This window comes from Budorcas taxicolor, chromosome 9 (assembly GCF_023091745.1).
Source record: "Budorcas taxicolor isolate Tak-1 chromosome 9, Takin1.1, whole genome shotgun sequence".
Taxonomy (NCBI): Eukaryota; Metazoa; Chordata; class Mammalia; order Artiodactyla; family Bovidae; genus Budorcas; species Budorcas taxicolor.
In genome coordinates, this window is record NC_068918.1 from 42,412,474 (window position 1) to 42,434,025 (window position 21,552).

The 21,552-nt window shown below is 37.5% G+C and overlaps 1 protein-coding gene across 2 annotated transcripts in view; it reads left to right on the forward strand.

The window, feature by feature from the left end:
• Positions 1-21,552, forward strand: part of FBXL4 (F-box and leucine rich repeat protein 4) — a 74,269-nt gene that overhangs the window by 39,748 nt on the left and 12,969 nt on the right. For both annotated transcript variants that reach the window (XM_052645736.1, XM_052645734.1), the window contains exons 5-6: positions 305-549; positions 7,684-7,897. In XM_052645736.1, coding sequence (XP_052501696.1) covers positions 305-549; positions 7,684-7,897 — 459 coding nt within the window. The remainder of the gene's footprint in view (positions 1-304; positions 550-7,683; positions 7,898-21,552) is intronic.

Here is a 21,552-nt window from a genome sequence, read left to right on the forward strand (position 1 = left end):
GTCTGTGACAAATTGTATTATTCAATAGATTACCAATATATACTTTTTGCACTGTTAAAAAAAAAGACTAACTAACATGAATTGAGTATACAGTGAACACTCTTGAAATGTAATATATATAGCCTTATGTATGTATGGGTACTACTGATGTGGATAATTCTGTTGAATATTGATTTATTTAGTATGTGAAAATACTGTTACAAAATGTATGATACTGTTGTTCTTTATTAGATCATATCATATGCTTCATAAAGTGATACCGTTTTTTCAGTCTGGGTGAACTTGGTTTCTCTGTTTTATGTAGCTCATTCAACTGATTCTGAATCATCTTACGCTACCAGACCTGTGTAGATTAGCACAGACTTGCAAACTACTGAACCAACATTGCTGTGATCCTCTGCAGTATATCCACCTCAATCTGCAACCGTACTGGGCGAAACTAAATGACACCTCTCTAGAATTTCTGCAGGCTCGCTGTGCTCTTGTGCAGTGGCTTAATTTATCTTGGACCGGCAATAGAGGATTCATCTCTGTTGTGGGATTTAGCAGGTTAGTGCCAAACCTCGTTGAGGTTATTTCACCAGCAGACTGTACTTGCTATATAGTAGTTAACATAATAAAAGTTTGAAATTATATACCAGGTACTTTATAGAAATCAAGAGAAATACATTTGTGTATCTTGTTCAGAATGCTTCTGGTTACAAAAGTGGATGAGTTCATTTCGCCATCCTCTTACATCTCAGCTTCATAAGATGGAGGGGAAATTATGTCCTTTACCTCAAATTTTTCAAAATCCCAAGTAACTTTCAACAGAGGTCCTTTTTTTTTCTTGCTCATATTTTCAGCACAGATGATTAACACATTTTAAGAACTATTTCCAAATCAAAATCTACCTCTCTAATGTGATTTGTCAGAAATGGAAAACAATTTATTATAGAACATTTTTAATTAAATCTTAATTACATGTGCAATACATCACCCAAATTTAGAAGCTCATTTAAACTAATTATGTTGAAAATGCAATTGCATGTTAAATAGGCGACCACACTTGCAGACCTGCCCAGGTGTTTCTGCTCCTTTCTCTTTAAGCATTTAGTTTCCTTACTATTAAATGTCACCTGTTAAACATTTGAAAGCCTGCACGCGTGCATATTCATTTAGCAACGCCATAGTCATTTTTTCTTGTGATACAAACAGGTGTTTTTCTCTTAACCTTGGTGATGGTTATTCTCATTGTAAGTTACAGTATAATCCATTTCATTAAGTTAAGTAATGAAGAAATAGACACTTTGGGGAAATTACCTGTTATTTTTGATTAACGAATAATCGCCTATCATGTTTTTAGAAGTTAGAATGAACTACAGCTTTCCCTACACACATCCCCAGTGGATGCATTCCTACACAGTGGCTTATGAATTAGAAATTTGTATTTTGAGCTTTGTTTCCCCTTGACTTAGAGTATAAAATTAAAGATGCAGTTCCAGAAATAAATATTTGATACCCTTAGATTCAGATGAAATCATATTTGAAATAGCACCAATGTGTTCAAAATGCTAATATTAATAGTTTGTGCATCAAAATAAAAAAACACAAGCAATAATGGCTTACAGCACATGTTGAAACCATGGACGCACTGGGTTTCTTTCTTTTCTGCCAGAAACAGAACTAGAGGAAGGGGTTCTTAGATAAAGTGTTCTGGGACTTGAGGGTCAGAATCTAAAGATTCTGTAACATGCTATGTATACAAAATTCTTTTTATTATGTAAATTTGCTTAAGAGGGGGGATATACATATATATATATATAATAGTAGGTATTATATATATGTAAGAAAATGAGTTGTTTCTTTTCGGCAGTGTAATTTTGGTGAATTCTGATAGAATCCACATTTTGAAAATTGCTGAATTTTTGACAGCTCTCCATTGGAACACAGCTTAGTCCTTTCTGCTTCCCTTTCTCCAAACACACCCTTCATTGGCAAATTGTCCTCACTGCTAATGGGACCAAGAAGAACTGAGGCTAATGATGACTGTGGGTATTCAGAGAGTGCACTATGGATCATAAACCAAGACTAACCGAGAGCAGATAGAACCATTGGTATCAGTAAGCATTATTTTACATTGTAAGGACTTTGGGGTATTTTAATTCCCCTCATAGCTCTTTCTTCAATGTTCCCCACTGTTTGGGACTTATTATATGATTGTTTTCACTGTTGGTGTGTAGTGTGTAAAGCATTATGGTGAGTATTGTGGACCACGTGAAGAGGTAGATGATGTAGTTCCTGCTACAAAAACGATACAGATATAAAGATAAACATTTAAACATATCTTTCCTATATTTTTATAAATAAAATAGCAGGGAGGCAGCTATGAGTAAAGATATTAAAGAAAACATTGGTAATGAATGACCAAGTCCAACTCCTAGGCAAAATGTGGCATATGCCCATAGTATAATGAGTAAAATATAAAGATAATATTAAATCAGTTTTTAGGAACTCTCTTTTTGTAGCTTCTTCTGGTGCATGAGCAGAAACATAAGTTGTTAGAAGAAAACTTCACAATGCTATTTTAAGAAGTTTAGACTTGCAATGGATAAGGTTAAAGCTCCAATCTACTTTCTCACCAGCAATTTCTCTTCCATTTTCAATTCGCCCCTTTAGTTGCTGTGGAGCTGTTTGAATACTCACAAAAGTACATACATAAATTTAAGTTTTCTGTATTTCACAGGAGTATTTCAGCCTAGAAAACCATGTATCTTGATAGCATTCCTTTGAGCATAGTCATTGTTCCCATTAAGAAAAGAAAAAGTTGAAATAACAGAGAAAGAGTCTTTTTGGGGATGGGAGATACTGGAGCTTTGCCTACTGATTACTGTTGGCCCCCTTGACTTGACTGCTGAATTGATAGTCATTATGGCTTGTAGGCAGCATTCCCAGAATAAACAATAAATATTCATGGCTTGATTATTAATGAATAATCTATGAGTAAGTGTGGTCTATTTATGCTCATTACTGTGAAGAAGGTTTATTTATAATACTTTAAAGGGAAAAAAAGTACATTTTTGAACTAGAAACTGATGATGATGAGTTGCCTTTTGAGCAAGTCTTTGGGAAAAGTTTGATATAGGTAATTTTTGTTGCCTAAAAACCTTATCCTCACAAACTGAAACTGTTTCACTGCACTTTGAAGAAGTTAGGAATTTATTTTATTCAAAATAGCGGGAAGTGGAATACTGAGAACTTAAAACTTTTAATCAGTTATTAAAATCCTATTCTATCTACAGATTTGTGATTGGTAACTTCAAGTCCTGCTCATGTATATCATTGTTCATTAAGATCACACTTTCCTCTTAGAATACACTCCCTAAAGTCTTGGATATTCCTTTGCCACCCTGTTTGTCTGTGCTCTGAGGCTTAATTATACCATTTTGATATTCAAAAAGCCTTAGATTCCATTTTTTCTGCTATAGTCTTTCTTCAGATAGTTGCTCAAACTAATCAGCTTGAGCTCCACCTCAGTTATGTAGAGGTTTCTACCCCTAGCCCATCTACTTGTTCCCTTCAGAAAACACTGTTGGATGCTTTTTAGGTTTAAGGACTTGATGTTTTGACACAAAACTACAGTTTTATGCAATAGAGAGCTTTTTGCGTATTCATATATTTGTTTCGGAGAAGGCAGTGGCACCCCACTCCAGTACTCTTGCCTGGAAAATCCCATGGATGGAGGAGCCTGGTAGGCTGCAGTCCATGGGGTCGCTAAGAGTCACACGTGACTGAGCGACTTCACTTTCACTTTTCACTTTCATGCATTGGAGAAGGAAATGGCAATCCACTCCAGTGTTCTTGCCTGGAGAATCTCAGGGACGGGGGAGCCTAGGAGGAGGCCGTCTATGGGGATGCACAGAGTCGGACACGACTGCAGCGACTTAGCAGCAGCAGCAGCATATTTGTCTGTTCAGCTGCCTGCCAGTGCTTTACACTGTTGTGTCCTTCTAGATGGTCAGCTCCTAGAGATTAAAGACAAGTGATGACAGTTTCATGTCCTATCATTGCTGGATGGTGCCGTACACAGTTAAGCAAGAAGTTTTGTTTTTAATAACTTTATTTTGGATCTGATATAGTAAATAATGCTCCAGCTATTTGGAATTAACAATATCTTAAATATACTGTTTTATAAAATTCAGTGAGGGCCAGCTACAAAACATGAGATGAGGATTCAGAGCCGTGGATATTTATACCTAATTCTCCTCTTTACCTTGAAACTTCAGGCAGGTTGTAAGGATTGGTGCTTTTTATTTTGTGATGAATAAACTCAGATTAAATCATTCATTCACATAATGTTAATTATTTTAGGGTACAAATTAGCATTTAGTAAATTACTTCTTATGTACCTGTATTTCTCTGGACAAATGAATTCACCTTATAAGGATAGACTATTTATTTATCTCTCCAGAGACTCCTTTTCTCATAGCAGGAGACCTAGTTTGGGATTGTTTATCTGAACTTAGGTTTTCTCTTAATACCCTCAATATCAAGAAATACTTGATGAGAATTCATAAGATGGAATGAACAGGCTTCAGGAAATAAACAAGCTATAGTTCTCTTTTCAGGTGACCAGTATTACAATTGAGATGAATAAACAGATGACTAAGATCTGTAATTATGTGTTAAAACTTTATGAGGAACATTAAGGAAGGAAATGAGTTGTATTCAGCTAATAATTGATTCTGCTATTTCTGCCTTCTTGTAGTGGAAATATGAAAAAGCCGGTGGTGTAGATCTCATAAGTTTAGGAAGAGTTAACTATGGGGATATTGATTAAATAACCTACTCAGTAAAAATATAGAATATAGAAAAAGGGAGAGAGTCATAAAGGTAGTGTAAGCATGATCATTGTCATTATTGTGCTTCCAAATTCTATCATTCATTACATCAATTTGGGAAGTTTTCTAGTCTATTAACAGCTTTCTAATGATTGGCTTGCTATCTTTAGAAGGGGAAAGTTCATTAATAAGAGAAAAGAGAAAAGGGGTATCAAAGTATTCCAAGTCTAATACTAAAAAGAACTGTAGAACAAAGTGCTTTTGCCAAATAATGAAGACCTTCAATAGATAAGATGCCTAAAGATTTTAATTTTAAGAGTTAATATACTCATTTACTCATTTATATTAACTCTTAAAATTAAAATCTTTAGGCATCTTATATCTGCAAATAATTTTAGAAGCATCAAATCAAAATAGGGTACTCTACATCTCTGGAGCCCGACTTTCATTTCTAGATTGCTAGCTTATAAATGATGATGAACTAGCCATGGCTACAGTGTATGTTCAAAATAATGTGAAAATGTTCATTTTGTTATATTTCCTAGTTTGACCCTCTTACAGGAAAAAACTGAGTCCATAGAACCTAGTCTGCTCCAGAGCAGAGGAAATTTAAATTCCTCAAATGCATTTTCATAATTGGAAGAGTTATTCAGCAAATTCATCAAGTGTTTTTATGCACCTGACATCATGCTAAGTACTAAGTATAGGAAGGATAGACTCAATATAAACAGATCAGTAAATAGGGAAATTATGGTTAACAGAATTTTGGTTGAGAAATAGAGAAGCTGAGTTTATTCAGTTCAGTATGTAGAAGATACGTTGTTAACTGAGTACCCATTGCTTCCCTTTGAAATAGATCCCCAGTCTGAATATTGAGCACCACAATCGGTGCCACCACCTCCATCCAGTGCACCATCCCCTCTTCCCTGAATATGGTTATGGTGTCCTGATGATCTCCCAGTTTTCACCCCTGTTCCCCTTCAGTTTATTCTCCACACAGAAACCAGAGTGATCCTGTTAAAACACAAGCAAGTGGTGCCACAGCTCTGCTCAAAAACCCTCTGATGTCTGAGAAGCCCGTCTCCCTCAAAATAAAAGCCAGAGTCTTTGGAGGGTACACACTCTATGACCTGCCCCTTAGCACTCTGATCTGCTCCCATCTGCCTCTCCCTTTGTGCCTGCTTGCAGTTCCCAACTCGAGGCGTCTGAGGTGTCCTGCCTCTGAGCTGCCATCCTTGCTGCTGCCTGCTTGCCACTTCTCTAGGGAACTCCTTTGCTCATCCTCTTGCTTCCTTTGGGTCTTGACTCACCTTCTTAGTGAGGCTTCCCTGTCTACTCTTCACACTTTCTGTTGTCCTTCTCTGCTTTTTTTTTTTCCTTCTTGGCACCCTTCACTCTCTAATATACTATTAATTTTACTCATTTATTTGTTCATGGTCTGCCTCTCCTACTGAAAAGTAAGTAAGCTCCATGAGAGCAGGGACTTTGCCCACGAAGTCCCAACTTCTCAGTGTCTAGAGTAACGCAGGGTCATAGTAGGAGCTCAGTTAATATTTGTTGAGTGAATCCCTGAAGGTGCTTGATGTAAACTGTCAATTTAGCCAGTACAGTAGCAGAGAACAGTAGTGAAACACGTGGGAGGAAATCAAGGTGAGGGGATAGCTTGAAGAGTGCCCGAGAATTTGAAGGAAGGAGAGGGTGTGTGAAATGGTGTGAAATGCCCCAATAAATCAAGTAATACAAGGGCTGGAAAGAAAGGCCCTTTAACTTGGCATTTAAAAGGAAAGGATGAATTTAGGGAAAGCAGAACATAGACTGCAATGGATTAAGAATAACCGGATGTTCTTGGATGTTTGGGTGTAAATAAGCTCTGTGGGCTACTGACTTATTTGCAATATTTAAATAAGTTTGTAGCAATTACATTTTTATTGTTTGTGTGTTGGCTAAGATTTCACTTTTAATATTTGTGGGGCGCTCTGGCCTTTGCAGACTTCTTTCACATCACTGTAGAATGTTCAAAACCACAAGCAGTGTGGTGAGTGCTGTTACATGTTTCTAGTCTGCCGTCTACTGCTGAGGGAGTGCTGTGTGTGTGTGTGCGTGCGTGCCCTTAGTCACATCCGCCTCTGCAACTATATGAATAGAGGAATCCACCGCAGTTCTCTGTCCATGGAGAATCCCTTGGACTGTGGAGCCTGGTGGGCTGCCGTCTGTGGGGTTGCACAGAGTCGGACACAACTGACACGACTTAGCAGCAGCAGCAGCAGCAGCAGCAGCTAGGTATTAAATAAGAGCAGTCAAGAAACATATCTCACCAGTATGGTTAAACCAACCCAGAAATTTTCTGAGTTGAGAGGAGGCTAGTCTGGTCTGTTTTGAGGTCATTTAGTTAGAGCTGTCTCTTTGTGTGCCATGTTCAAAATAAATTATCCAGTACCAGATGGGTACTGTTTAGGAGGAAATATCTTCCAGAAGTTGAGAGTTTTGTTATATTTTGTTTGTTGGCTCTATCAGCTCAGGTGTGAATTACAGGTAAGTAGAAGAAAAGAGAAATTAAGAAAGCAGAAATTAAGAAAGAGAAATTAAGAAAGCACCCTCTTGCTTTCTTAATTTCCCACTTAGCAGTAGCTGACTTTCTATGTGATGTGAATCCATTTAATCTTCTCAGGTTGATTTATTGTAGCCTAACCATGCCTGTTTCGGCAGGTAGTAAATGAGAATTTAAGTGAAACAAGTTTTTTTATTTTCCCTGATAGAAATCTGTTCTTCTGAAGGTGTCTGCTTAGAGTCGATATAATTCCAAAGTGCTTGCAAAAAACATGTTTTAGTTTTATGAAATTCACACGGAGCATTGTATTTACAGGTTTCTGAAGGTCTGCGGATCTGAATTAGTGCGCCTTGAATTATCCTGCAGCCACTTCCTTAATGAAACTTGCTTGGAGATTATTTCTGAGATGTGCCCAAATCTACAGGACTTAAATCTCTCCTCCTGTGATAAACTACCACCTCAGGCTTTCAGCCACATCGCCAAGTTGTGTGGCCTGAAACGACTTGTTCTCTATCGAACAAAAGTAGAGGTAAGATTTACACTTTTAGTAATATAATGACCAGCAGAATGATCAGTTGCCTGTAATTGCTCATAATAATATGATTTATGATTTTCAAATAAGTTTATGACACCACCTGACTATCCTAAAACAATTAGAGCTGATTCAGTCATTTTATGATTAGTCTGTTGTATTTTGTTTGTTTGTTTCTTTGTTTTTCAATTTAGGAAAATGTTACCCTCTGTGCTCTTAAAATTTTTTTAATGCTGTTCGTGTTTCTAGGTAAAGAAGCAAGCAGTAGGCTGAGGTGAGCTGAAATGCTGGCGGGGAATTAGTTCGTGAAAGTGGTGGGAGGAAAATGTGTAGGAGGACGTTTGCTTGGAGTGAGAGGAAGCAAAGTGGAATTCATCCAGGAGCTAACTTCAGAGTTAAAATTCCTAATACATAGTTTAGAAGTCTCATTAAAGAACAATGGAGTCATGTAATATTTATTGATCTCCTTGCTTTTTTTCCACTTAGCTCTAGGACATCTTACCAGATCATTATATATATTACCACTTGACTCTTTTCGTAACTGTGTAGTTTATGTTTTACCATGATCAACTCAATTATTCCCCAAATGGTCAACATTTCAGTTTTTCCAGCTGTTTTTCTTTTACAAACCATCTAGCATTAGCATTATTTTGCAGTTTTCTGTGTACTGGCTATTGTTGCTATAGGATAGAGTTCTGTAAGTAGTACTGCTGGTCAGAATACGTGCCTGGACCCTTATAATAAACATCCACTTACTGCTGTATATCTGTTTCCTCTACTCTAGTCATGTTGGCCTTCCTTCTGTCCCTTGAACATTCCAGTCCAGTCCCAGCTCATGGTTTTTGTCCTATGCCGGTCTGGAATATCCTTCCAGTTTGTTATATGGCTGCCCTCTTCTCAACTCAGTGACCTACTTAAATATTTTTTTTCAGAGATGGTTTCTTAGACGTTAATAAAAGGTAGCCTCCTCACCCCTTTCTGGTTGGCTCCTGTCATTTCATATCACCTAGTGTATTTTCTTTCTAACAGTTTTATCACTGTGAAATCATCATGTTGGTTTTCTTATGATCATCTGTCTCCTTATACTAGGACATATGTTTTGTGACGGTAGGAGCCTTATCTATATTTTTCATTGCCATGTTCCTGATATCTAGTATAGTACCTGGTAAAGATTGGCCATTCAGTAAATATTCAGTAAATATTTAAAAGACAAATTACTTTTCCAAAATGACATACCAGTTGCCTCTCCACTCTAGTGAACCCTTGCCTGCTTTGAATGTTGCCTTGGCCAGGTATTTTGAGAATCATTTACATGTAATGTACTTAGAGGGTGCCAAACACATAATAAACTCTCAATAAATATTATCTGCTAAAACAGTAGTAAGAGTAATAATAATTATTATGGCAATTCTGTATATGTTTTGCTGTGTGGTAGGGAAGGTCTCCTCTCTCTATTCTTTTTTAAACTTAAATCCTTGTGTATTATTAGTCTTTCAGGTATATCTTTCAGCAAAGATTTTGTTGGGAGTGCCTGTATTATATTTCATTTTGTTCTTTAATAAGACTTCATATCTGTTCATAAATGTCTTATTTAACATTCAAGAGCAGGTTATAGTTTTCTTCATTTAGATTTTATATCCTTCTGGTTAAATTTATCCCTTGTCTTTTATAGTCTCAGACACTATTTTATTTCATTTTAATTGGTTATTTTTAATATAAAGAAAATTTGAGTTTTGTATATTTGTCTTGTATCTGCTCCCCTTACTGAATGCTTATAATTGTTATAATAACTTATATCTTTTGAGTTTTCTAATGATGTAATTGTGTAATCTGGAAATTAATATACTTTTTCTTTCTGTTCCAATGTTTAAAGTATTGCTACGATAAGTAGAACTTCATAAATAATGTAGAATAATAGAGTCACAATAGGTATACCAATCTTAATTCTAATATAGAGGGAATTTTTTCTTTTTTTAATATTTATATGACAAATATGTGCCAGGTACTAGTGTAGGCACTGAGACTTCATTAGTGAACTAAATAGACAACTCCTCATGTAACTTACTAATTTTATCTATTGTTTGATGTTCTTTCTGATAAATATCATATGAGTAAGACTATTTTTATCAAAAATGTGTATTGTATTAAAAATTCTTAAAGCCTCCATTACCACACTGATCATTTTTCTTCTTTTATTTGTTAATATAATGATTTATGCTGGACAGTCCTTACATTCCTGGGATAATTCCTACATGTTTTAGCTTAATACATAGCTAGACTATTTTCCTAATATTTTTGAGCCAGATTGCCTGGATTTGGATTCTACTTTGGATATCACTTACTAATTATATTACCTTGAGGAAGTTTCTTGATGCCTCGTTTCCGTCTACGTAAGTGGATATAATGATAATATACCTTTCAAATGGTTGTTGTGAGAATTAACATGATTTAATATACATGAAGAGTTTACAACAGTACCTGTTTCACAGTAAACATTCTTTAAGAGTTAAGACTTATTTATCAATACTTTTTACATCTACTTTCTTAAATGAAATTGAGCTGTGTTTTTCCTTTTCACGCCATTTTATCATGTTTGGAGCTTGGACATCTTGGCAAAAAATATTTGTGACATTGACATCTTTTGCTTGGGTATTTGTTATTCAGTTGCTAAGTTGTGTCTGATTCTTTGCAACCAAAGGGACTGCAACATGCCAGGGTTCCCTGTCTTGCACTATCTTCTGGAGTTTGCTCAAACACATCCTTTGAGTTGGTGATGCCATCCACTTGTCTCATCCTCTGTTGCCCCCTTCTCCTGCCCTCAATCTTTCTCATTCCAGTGAGTCAACTCTTCGCATCAGGTGGCCAAAGTGTTGGAGCTTCACCTTCAGCATCAGTCCTTCATGAATATTCAGTGTTAATTTCCTTTAGGATTTACTGATTTGATCTCCTTGCTGTACAAGGGACTCTCAAGAGTCTTCTCCAATACCACAGTTCGAAGCATCACTTCTTCGGCGCTCAGCCTTCTTAATGTAACTCTCACATCCATACATGACTACTGAGAAAACCATAGCTTTGACTTTGTTGGCAAAGTGGTGTCTCTGCTTTTTAATACACTTTCTAGGTTTGTTATAGCTTTTCTTTAGGCAGTAAGCATCTTTCAGTTTCATGGCTGCAGTTACCATCTGCAGTGATTTTGGAGTCCAAGAAAATAAAATCTGCCACTGTTCCACTTTTTCCCCATCTATTAGCCATGAAGTACTGGGACTGGTATGCCACAGTTTTAGTTTTATGAATGTCGAGTTTTAAGTCAGCTTTTTCACTCTCCTCTTTCACCCTCAAGAGGCTCTTTAGTTTCCCTTTGCTTTCTGCCATTCAAGTGGTAGAATAACTTTAATAAATGAGAATTATCTGTTAGGTAGAATTTATCTATAAAACTATCTGGGTGTATAGCTTTTTTATTGCTAGATCAGAGTAGATATCTTTAGCTTGACATAGTTTTTAAACTAATCCATGGAAACATGAATATAGTATTCCTGACTTGGGACAGAGTTTTAGCCAGAGTTCAGCTGGTGACTTGGTGGAAAGAAAACTTTGATGCTAGTTCTAGCCCCACCAGTAACAAGCTTAGTGACCTCTTAGTGATCTCTTTCACATCCTAGACTCTCAAGTTCCAGGGTTCTTTATCTGTAGAATGAGAAGACTTTTGTTCCTGAATGCCTGTTTAAAGATAGTGTTAGTCCATGTCTTCATTAGTCCGTGGTGAAGTGACTCACGATTTATGAGGGTGTAAAATTGTCAGCTAACTTTGCTTGAGTAGATTTTGCATTCTGAAATTATGCCACACCTGTGTTTTACTGGTATATTTACTGTTTTATATTGCCTTGTGTGCTGTAAAGTTTGATACCCTCTGAGCAAGATAACACCTCATTTAAAAAATCTTCTGATTAAATTTAACTTTAAGAAGAAATGTAGCTTAGTTCATTATTAAGTAAACCTTCAGAAAGAAAAATAGGGTAAAAATGAAGAAATTATATAACTTGCTAGGCATCTTACATCTGGGTTGATTTGTAAAAATCTTTCCCATGATATGCTTTTGAAATGTTATAAATTCACATCATCTAAGTGTGAGGGAATCATTAAATAGTCTACAATTTTCTTCAATTTACCTCCAGAAGCTGATAGTATATGATTATATATATTTTAAAAAGTTTGATTTTATAGGGATTGAGAAGATTTCATAGCTCAAGACTGGAGACCTTATACATATGTATCCAAGTCTAAATAGCATCAACTATGCTTCCCCCAGTCACTTAAACATAGATGTGAAATCATTGTATGATTTCATTAAGTAAAATTTGGTTTGTACCATATGTTACTACCTATTAAAGTTTGTTTTTATTAATCCAGCTGCTAAAAGACCATAAAATCATTTTTAAATTTATTCTAGATGATTTTTCTGACATTTAGTACATAGATAAAATTATAAAATTGATTTTCATTGATCTGCATTGGACTTACAATAAAATAAAAAATAGTCTCATTTTAGTGATACAAACGGCAAAATTCAAAATGGGAAAAAAACCTACCCAGGCGGTGTTGACTTTTAACAGCTTCCCAGCTCTGTATTCAGTGCTCTCTGCCTATACTTTATTTACATCTGTTATCTTGTCATTCTCAGATCTGCATCAGACTCCCCTATAGGCACTAAGTGACTCAGAGGAATAAAGGGAAAAGACAGCACAATCAACTGGTCTCTTTTAAAACAAACCGAAGTGACACACTGGTAATCGTATCAATCTGTAAGCACTTCCCTTGTTACCTAGGCAAAACATCGTGGGCTACCGGTAGCTCAGGTGGTTAAGAATCTGCCAGCAATTTGGGAGACTTGGGTTTGATCCCTGGGTCAGGAAGATCCCCTGGAGAAGGGAATGCAGCCCACTCCAGTTTTCTTGTCTGGAGAATTCCATGGAGAGAAGAGCCTGGTGGGCTACAGTCATGGGGTCACAAAGAGCTGGACATGACTGAGCGAAAAACACTGTGTCAACCCTTTTTCCCTTCCGTAAGTGCACTGTTTCAGTCCTGCACTGGTTGTTGGTGGATGAGAAAACTGAGTGAGAAGACAAGATGTAGGGGACTGGCTTCTCTCTAAATCTTCACATGATCATTGGCAGGACATTCAGATGTTTTAAACCGTTGTGAAAAGAAAAAAACAGCAATTGATTTCAGATGCCTCTGATGGCTCTAAGGAAATATATGAGGAGAAAAAGAAGATATGAATTTGAACTTCTTGGGAGAGGTATTTTTTTTTTTCTTTTAAGGAATACAGATTATCCAGTGCCAGCCACTTTTACCTTTTTTTCCCCCCTAAACTCTATGTAATTCTAAAATAAGCAAAAATTAGTATTACAAAATATTGATACCATGATAGCATATTATGTTCAGAGAGACCAATTTATGATATAGTAGACTTATGTTTTATTTATCTATATATAATCTACATTAGTAAGTGGAATACATTTATGCCATTTTTTAGGATTTAAGCAAGTGTGTGTGCATGGTGAATATAGCTTTAGAGGATATTGGAACCTGGGGCTTTTGTCCCAAAGTTTGAGAAAACTCGCTGGGTATATTTTGTTTGCTGTCCTAGACATTTTGCATATTATTTAATCCTTTAGTCCAGTGAGAGTAAGTGTTATTCTTACGTTCAGTTCAGTCGCTCAGTCCAACTCTTTGCGACCCCATGGACTGCAGCACGCCAGGCTTCCCTGTCCATCACCAACTCCTTAAGCTTGCTCAAACTCATGTCCATAGAGTCGGTGATGCCATCCAACTATCTCATTCTTTGTTGTCCCCTTCTCCTCCCACCTTCAATCTTTCCCAGCATCATGGTCTTCTCCAATGAGTCAGTTCTTTGCATCAGGTGGCCAAAGTGTTGGAGCTTCAGCTTTAGCATCAGTCTTTCCAATGAATATTCAGGACTGATTTCCTTTAGGATTGCCTGGTTTGATCTCCTTGCAGTCCAAGGGACTCTCAAGAAGCTTCTCTAACACCACAGTTCAAAAGCATCGATTCTTTGCTGCTCGGCTTTCTTTACTTTACATATGTTGAAATGCTGCTGCTGCTAAGTCACTTCAGTCGTGTCCGACTCTGTGTGACCCCATAGACAGCAGCCCACCAGGCTCCCCCGTCCCTGCGATTCTCCAGGCAAGAACACTGGAGTGGGTTGCCATTTCCTTCTCCAATGCATGAAAGTGAAAAGTAAAAGGGAACTCCCTCAGTCGTGTTCGACTCTTCTCGACCCCATGGACTGCAGCCTGCCAGGCTCCTCTGTCCATGGGATTTTCCAGGCAAGAGTACTGGAGTGATGTTGAAATGAAAGCCCCCCAAAAGTTAATGTTTCCCAGTGACACAGAGCAACAAATTAGAATTAAGATTTGATCCCAGATTTGGTGGCCTCCGTGTGACAGTGAAAATTGTAAGATACATAAGAGCATAGGATAGTAGTTCTTTTAATAGCTTGGCTACCTCTATATAATAGAGAAGGAAATGGTAGCCCACTCCAGTATTCTTGCCTGGAGAATTTCATGGACAGAGGAACCTGGTGGGCTACAGTCCGTGGGATCACAAAGAGTTGAAAATGACTCAGCAAATAAAATAGAGCTTTTTCTTTACCACTTAATCCTTTTCTAATCTTCAATTGGTAAGGAAATAAAACATTGTAACTAAGATATACAACATTTTGATCGGGTGTAAAATACAAACTATGAAGTTATATTCTGTAAATACTTTCCAGTCTAAATTGCTATAGGAAAGTAGACTTTGATTTTTATTATGACCAAACTTATTTTGAAGTCTTAGTTCTGAATTTGTAATACCAGTTATTCAAATCACATTTAGAAACATTTAGGTAATAGTTTGTATAATCAATACATAATAAACTACCTCAAGCAAATGGTTTATATATATGGGCCAAGTCTCAATATTGTATCATAGTGGGGAGCAGCACTGGGACATATAATCCTCCAAATATTTTAGCATGTAAAGTAATGCATAGCTGATGTCTAGGTGGTGTGATCTTAAGTGGTTAGGTATAGCCAAGCATGTTTCTGGCCTGGGTACTGAATTAGAATGAGAACCCAGGAGAATGAAACTTGAGTAGGGGAGAAGGCAATGGCACCCCACTCCAGTACTCTTGCCTGGAAAATCCCATGGGCGGAGGAGCCTGATAGGCTGCAGTCCATGGGGTCGCTAAGAGTCGGACACGACTGAGCGACTTCACTTTCACTTTTCACTTTCATGCATTGGAGAAGGAAATGGCAACCCACTCCAGTGTTCTTGCCTGGAGAATCCCAGGGATGGGGGAGCCTGGTGGGCCTCCGGCTCTGGGGTTGCACAGAGTCAAACATGACTGAAGCGACTTAGCAGCAGCAGCAGGGTCAGAATTGCCCTATATGCCGGTAGGTAGAGCCTGGTATGCTGATGTGGCACCTCCCTGAGCCAATGGTGAAACAGTGGGTCCAGAGCACTATACTTCTCTGTACCTGATAGATTTTACCAACAAGGCCTGCTGCAGTGACCACTGAGCCTCATGTATAACCTTGTTAGAAACTGGGGTTGTATCACAATGCATTTTGTGTATACTGTCTGATTGCTACTTTGGTAGTCAATTAAAATGAAAGCAACCTTAAGACAAGCCCCAAGTGTCATTTTGAAACCCAGCCTTTTATGCCCTGGCCTAGTTCATTAAGATTTTTCTCCTCAGCTCCACTGCTTTGGATTATACCATAGCTAGTACCCTACTGTGAGAAGAAGCAGCAGTAGGATCTTTATCAGACTTTAACTAAGGTTAAAACTGCTCAGCAGCAAGTTCTGAGTATCTGATTCAGACATTATTTTATAATATAAAAACTGGGAAGATATTTGTTTTTTAGTCTGTATCAGAGACCCACATCATAAAACAGTTTTCTTGGTTTTCCCACTTGAAAGATTTATGTGCTTGAGAAAGTCACTTATACTAAGCTGAAAGTTTACCTGTTAAAAAATTTACCCAATCACACAGGCTATTGAGAAGACCAAATTAGATCATACTTGTAAATAACATCACACTGTAAATTAGATAGACTTGTGTACATGTGAAAACGATAGTATAGATTTTTTCAGTATAATCCTACAAGTTACTCCCAACTTTGTGAAGTATTCTTATGGATCCTCCTAAATAGGAATATCTTTTCCGTCATGTGCTATGGGAGAAGGCAATGGCACCCTACTCCAGTACGCTTGCCTGGAAAATCCCATGGATGGAGGAGCCTGGTAGGCTGCAGTCCATGGGGTCGCTAAGAGTCAGACACAACTGAAGTGACTTAGCAGCAGCAGCAGCAGCATGTGCTATGAGGGACTTAGGTTAAATTACTGCCTTCATGCTTCTGATCTGTTTCTGGTAAAAGGAAAGTACATTCCTAACTTATAAACTCCATAATGAGAGGGATCATGTTTGACTCTTTATGTCTTTACAGCTAGTATATAGAACATTGTCTGGTATTCACTATAGTGAATATATATAGTAGATACTTGGTAAACCTGTGTTGAATGAATGAGTGATAGCTCTCGCTTGTCAATCTATCTTTTCTTTGTTCGATAAGTTAGTAAGCATCAGATAAGTTTGTCTTTCTACAGAATAACCACATCAGCTAAGCAGATGGATGGGAGATCTACAACTCGGAAAACTTGTAAAAAAATATTTTTGAACTTGTATTTGTCCAGAATTTCTAGCTCTAAAAGATAGTGAAATACATTTCTGTTTGTTTTGTTAGTTTATTTCATGAGATCTTTTTCTTTCTTTAGATATGTTTAGGATTGTGATGAAAAATTGCTTCATCAGAGATACAGCAAATGTCTTCTTAAAACATCAAAAAAAAAAAAAGAGAGAGAAAATCATTAGATAACCTCTTTTTCAGAGTTAGGGGTATATATACATTGAATTTCAGTAGATGCAGGGCTGTAACTGTATGCCTGATGAAAAGATAGTGCAAAGGGATGGAAAACAGAAATGACCCATATGCTGAGGTTAAGACCCTATTTAATGCGTGATCTCAGAATAACTAGTGAAACGAATGGTTAAATGCAGTAATTTTCTTTTTACTGAATTTGGTGGGTCCTTGATGATTGTATAGGCAAGACTTAAGGCAAAAGGTGAGGACAAACATGAAGAAGACTTTAATTGTAGTTAGTTTCTTCTACGATTAATGACAAGGAAGTTATTATAGTAGAGTGAGATATGTAATGATTGGAAAGACTTCAAGTTCTTTTAGTCCTTTTTATCTCTATTCACAAGATTCTTATTACTTACGATAAACATTAATTACAAGTCCTTCTTTAGCCATACATGATGATGTATTTTTGTGAGAGAGAGCTGTAGAAACTTAACTCATGAAATAGACTCTTAAATACTTGAAAGAGCTTTTATTTTGAAATAATTTTAGACTTATGAAAAGTTGCATACAAAATAGATTGCTCTCCTTTATGCATATTTTTTCCGGAACCATTTGAAAGTAATAAAGATATAACTCTCCTTTACCCCTAAAGGGGCATATATCTGCAACTATTCTTAAATACTTGTTCCATGGGCTGAATTGTGTCTCCCCAAAATTTATGTGTTGGAGTCCTGACCCCTAGTACCTCATAACGTGAGGTATTTGGAGATAGGGACTTTCAAGAGATGATTAAGTTAAATGAGGTCATTAGGGCGGGGCCTAATCCAATATGAGTGGTCTCCTTATGAGAAGAGATTAGGCCACAGATACACAGAGGGAAGACTATATGAAAGCACCAAAAGCAAATGGCAGGTTTCAAGCCAAGAGGAGAGGCCTGAGAAGAAATTAACCCTGCTAACACCTCGATCTCAGACTTCTAGCCTCCAGAATTGTGAAAAAATTAATCTCTGTTGTTTAAGTTACCCAGTCTACAGTATTTTGTCATGGCAGTTCTAGCAAACTAATACAACTTGTACAGGATGGCATAGGATAGCTTTTTAACACATTGCAGAAAAAGTGGCTTCCAAAGAAGGCCTTCACATTGTCTAAAGCAATATGGGTTAGTGTTAGGAGTTTCAACCTGTTTACCTTTTCTTTGTTTTGGGGGAAAAAATGTCTGGAGTTGGGGGTGAGTTGGGGTGTGTAGGTTGCTCAGTAAGAATGTCATTCTGTTGCTTAGCAGCAGACAAGAGAACCAAGAGTGTTTTTTTTTTAAGTTGGAGTTATAAATGGAACACCTGCATCCAGTTTTGATTGCCTCACTTCAAGAATGATAGAGCATAAATTGAAAGAATCTGAAGAAGTGAAAAAACTGACTATAGGTATTGTAGGGGACTAGCATATGACAGTAATCCGTAAGTGTGGTACAGCAAGTGTTTACCGGGCTCGCTGTGCTGGCACAAGTTTCAAGGGCCCCACTGCCTTCATCTTAATGGACTAGAAGACAAACAAAAGCAGTTGATCTTTACTTCTGTTGAATATCAAAACTTGCTTCCTATTTTCTTTCTCCTGTGCTGGTTTATATATAAGTAAAATGTGTACCACTCCCATCTGTTGATGAGAGCACCTGCGCTTTCCTACAGAAGATGCATGTCTTTTGAAAACAGTATGATTTGACTTAGTGCCATGAATTTGCTTTCTGACACATAATAATGATGTTCTTCTGGCTGCATTCTTACTTGATTTAAAGAACATATTTATGTATATTGGTAAGTAGAGCACAGATGGCCTTTATTTTGTTTATTTATTTTTAAAAGCTTTTGGCCAAGTCACGGGACTGTCGGATCTTAGCTGCCTGACCAGGGATTGAACCTAGACCCCCTGCAGTGGACGTGTGCAGAGCCTTAACCACTGAACAGCATGGGAAGCCCCTGACCTTTCTTTAGTAGAGTGAGTGCAGCTAACAAACTCAGGAGGACGAATGGCCTCTCACCAAAACCAGTGCTGCTTACTAACTGAGATCAAGATCGAGAGGAACACTTGAAGTAGGAAGAACCTACTTTGGTCACCTCTGTTGACTAATGCAGACTGTTGTTAGCTGTACCTAAAATGCAGTCCATTTTAGAGAGCTTCATTTAGCTAGGTAACATGTAAACAGTGGAAACAGTGTTAGGCTTTATTTTTTTTGGCTCCAAAATCACTGTAGATGGTGATTGCAGCCATGAAATTAAAAGATGCTTACTCCTTGGAAGGAAAGTTATGACCAACCTAGATAGCATATTCAAAAGCAGAGACATTACTTTGCTAACAAAGGTCTGTCTAGTCAAGGCTATGGTTTTTCCAGTGGTCATGTATGGATGTGCGAGTTGGACTGTGAAGAAAGCTGAGCACCAAAGAATTGATGCTTTTGAACTGTGGTGTTGGAGAAGACTCCTGAGAGTCTCTTGGACTGCAAGGAGATCCAACCAGTCCATCCTAAAGGAGACCAGTCCTGGGTGTTCTTTGGAAGGACTGATGTTGAAGCTGAAACTCCAATACTTTGGCCACCTGATGCAAAGAGTTGACTCATTGGAAAAGACCCTGATGCTGGGAGGGATTGGGGGCAGGAGGAAAAGGGGACGACAGAGGATGGGATGGCTGGATGGCATCACTGACTTGATGGACAGTGAGTTTGGGTAAACTCCAGGAGTTGGTGATGGACAGGGAGGCCTGGTGTGCTGCGATTCATGGGGTCGCAAAGAGTTGAACACGACTGAGCAACTGAACTGAACTGAAAACAAAAGATACTAATAATTACTTGTTTTTAAACAGAATCAAGAATTGATTGTAATAACTTTTCATATATTATATTCTAAAACTGACAAACTTTTAAAAGTCCTTAATATAGGTCTCCAGGAAAGACTATGTCTATACTTCTTTTCTATCTTGGATGAGTTTATAGAAGTGCCAGTGGAAATGAGGCTTTTGGTGGAGGTGAGTGTGTGTGACCTGTGTGATTGGCCATGATTCAGCTACAGTGACAAGCCTGTTGGCTTCTTGGGGGTCAGATTCATTATCATCCACAATCATGACAGTAAGCAATATACCAGGTATAAGCAATCTACCTGGTAAGGACACATTCATTAAAAACAGCTGATTAGCACATTCTTTCATTATTGGCACATCACAGGGGAAACCAGATTACAGTTATGAGACCTGTATAGTGAGTTTAGAATGAGAACCATGAGCGTTACTTATGTGACTTAAATGCTTCAAGACTTCAGCACAAAACAGATTGATAACTCCCTCTTAGCAGGAAGGAAAGGTATGCTTTTGGAAGCAGATAGTCTTTGGACGTGTGCACCCTCTTCACCTGAGCATAATTTAGATGAACAGTGTCAAGCAAGTGTGCTTCAGACTTGTCTTCTGTGCTCTCTAAACAATCCAACCCTTAACCCTCAGATCAGAGCATTCTTTCTGTTAATGTAGGCAGTAAGGTTACAGCCCAGTTCAGCTGGTATGCAAAATGCCATGACTTTTTGACTGCACATCTCTGCCATCATCCATCATGGGCTGATATGGAAAATGATTGGTTTAGTCATCTGTGACCAAAGATATGTTCAACTGTATTATTATAGGAGAGATCCACTACCATGGTAGAAATAAACTCTGAAATGAGACCATAGGGCAAGGCATATGTGTGTGATTTGGTCTTAGGTTTTATTGTTTCACACACATTGGTTTTTGGAATTTGACACTGGGAAAGGTCAGTTTTCATTCCAACCTCAAAGAAGGGCAGTGCCAAAGAATGTTCAAACTACCACATCATTGCACTCATGCTAGCAAGGTAATGCTCAAAATCCTTCAAGCTAATCTTCAGCAGAATGTGAACCAAGAAATTCCAGATGTACAAGCTGGATTTAAAAAATGCAGAGGAACCAGAGATCAAATTGCCAACATTCATTGGATTATACATGTGCTTCATTGACTATGTGAAAGTCTTTGACTGTGTGGATCACAACAAACTGGAAAACTCTTAAAGAGATGGGAATACTAGACCACCTTAACTCTCCTAAGAAACCTGTATGAAGGTCAAGAAGAAACAGACGTGGAACGATGGACTGGTTCAAAATTGAAAAGGAGTATGACAAGACTTACATTGTCACTCTGCTTATTTAACTCGCCCAAGATAGTTTCTTGGGCAAACTCTGGGATATGGTGAGGGACAGGGAAGCCTGGTTGCAAAGAGTCAGACTCGACTGAGCGACTGAATAATGACATGATCTTGAACGTTCTCTTTTTAGAGCTCAATCAGATGTCTAACTTTTCTACCACAATGTTGATCTTCAGGTTTAACCTGTTAAAGACAATATTACTTTCAAGTTGTGGTTATGTATCAGGATATAAACTGTATCATATTGTGTATTTAAACAGTATAAAAGAGACAGTTTATAGTAAAGATTTATATAAACATCTATAAAGTAATTGAATTTAAATATCCTAAATATAGTTAGTTTCAAGTACTTTAAATAGTTCTTAAAATACTTCAACTTTTAGTCTATATTTCCCTTACCCAAATTTATTGATATCAGAATTCTGGGCCCCAAAAATACTAGAGAAAGAGAAATTCATACATGTATGTGTATCTTAAATTTCAGTAATTGAGTTATTGTGTTCTTAGGATTTCTTTGGTGGTATTTATGT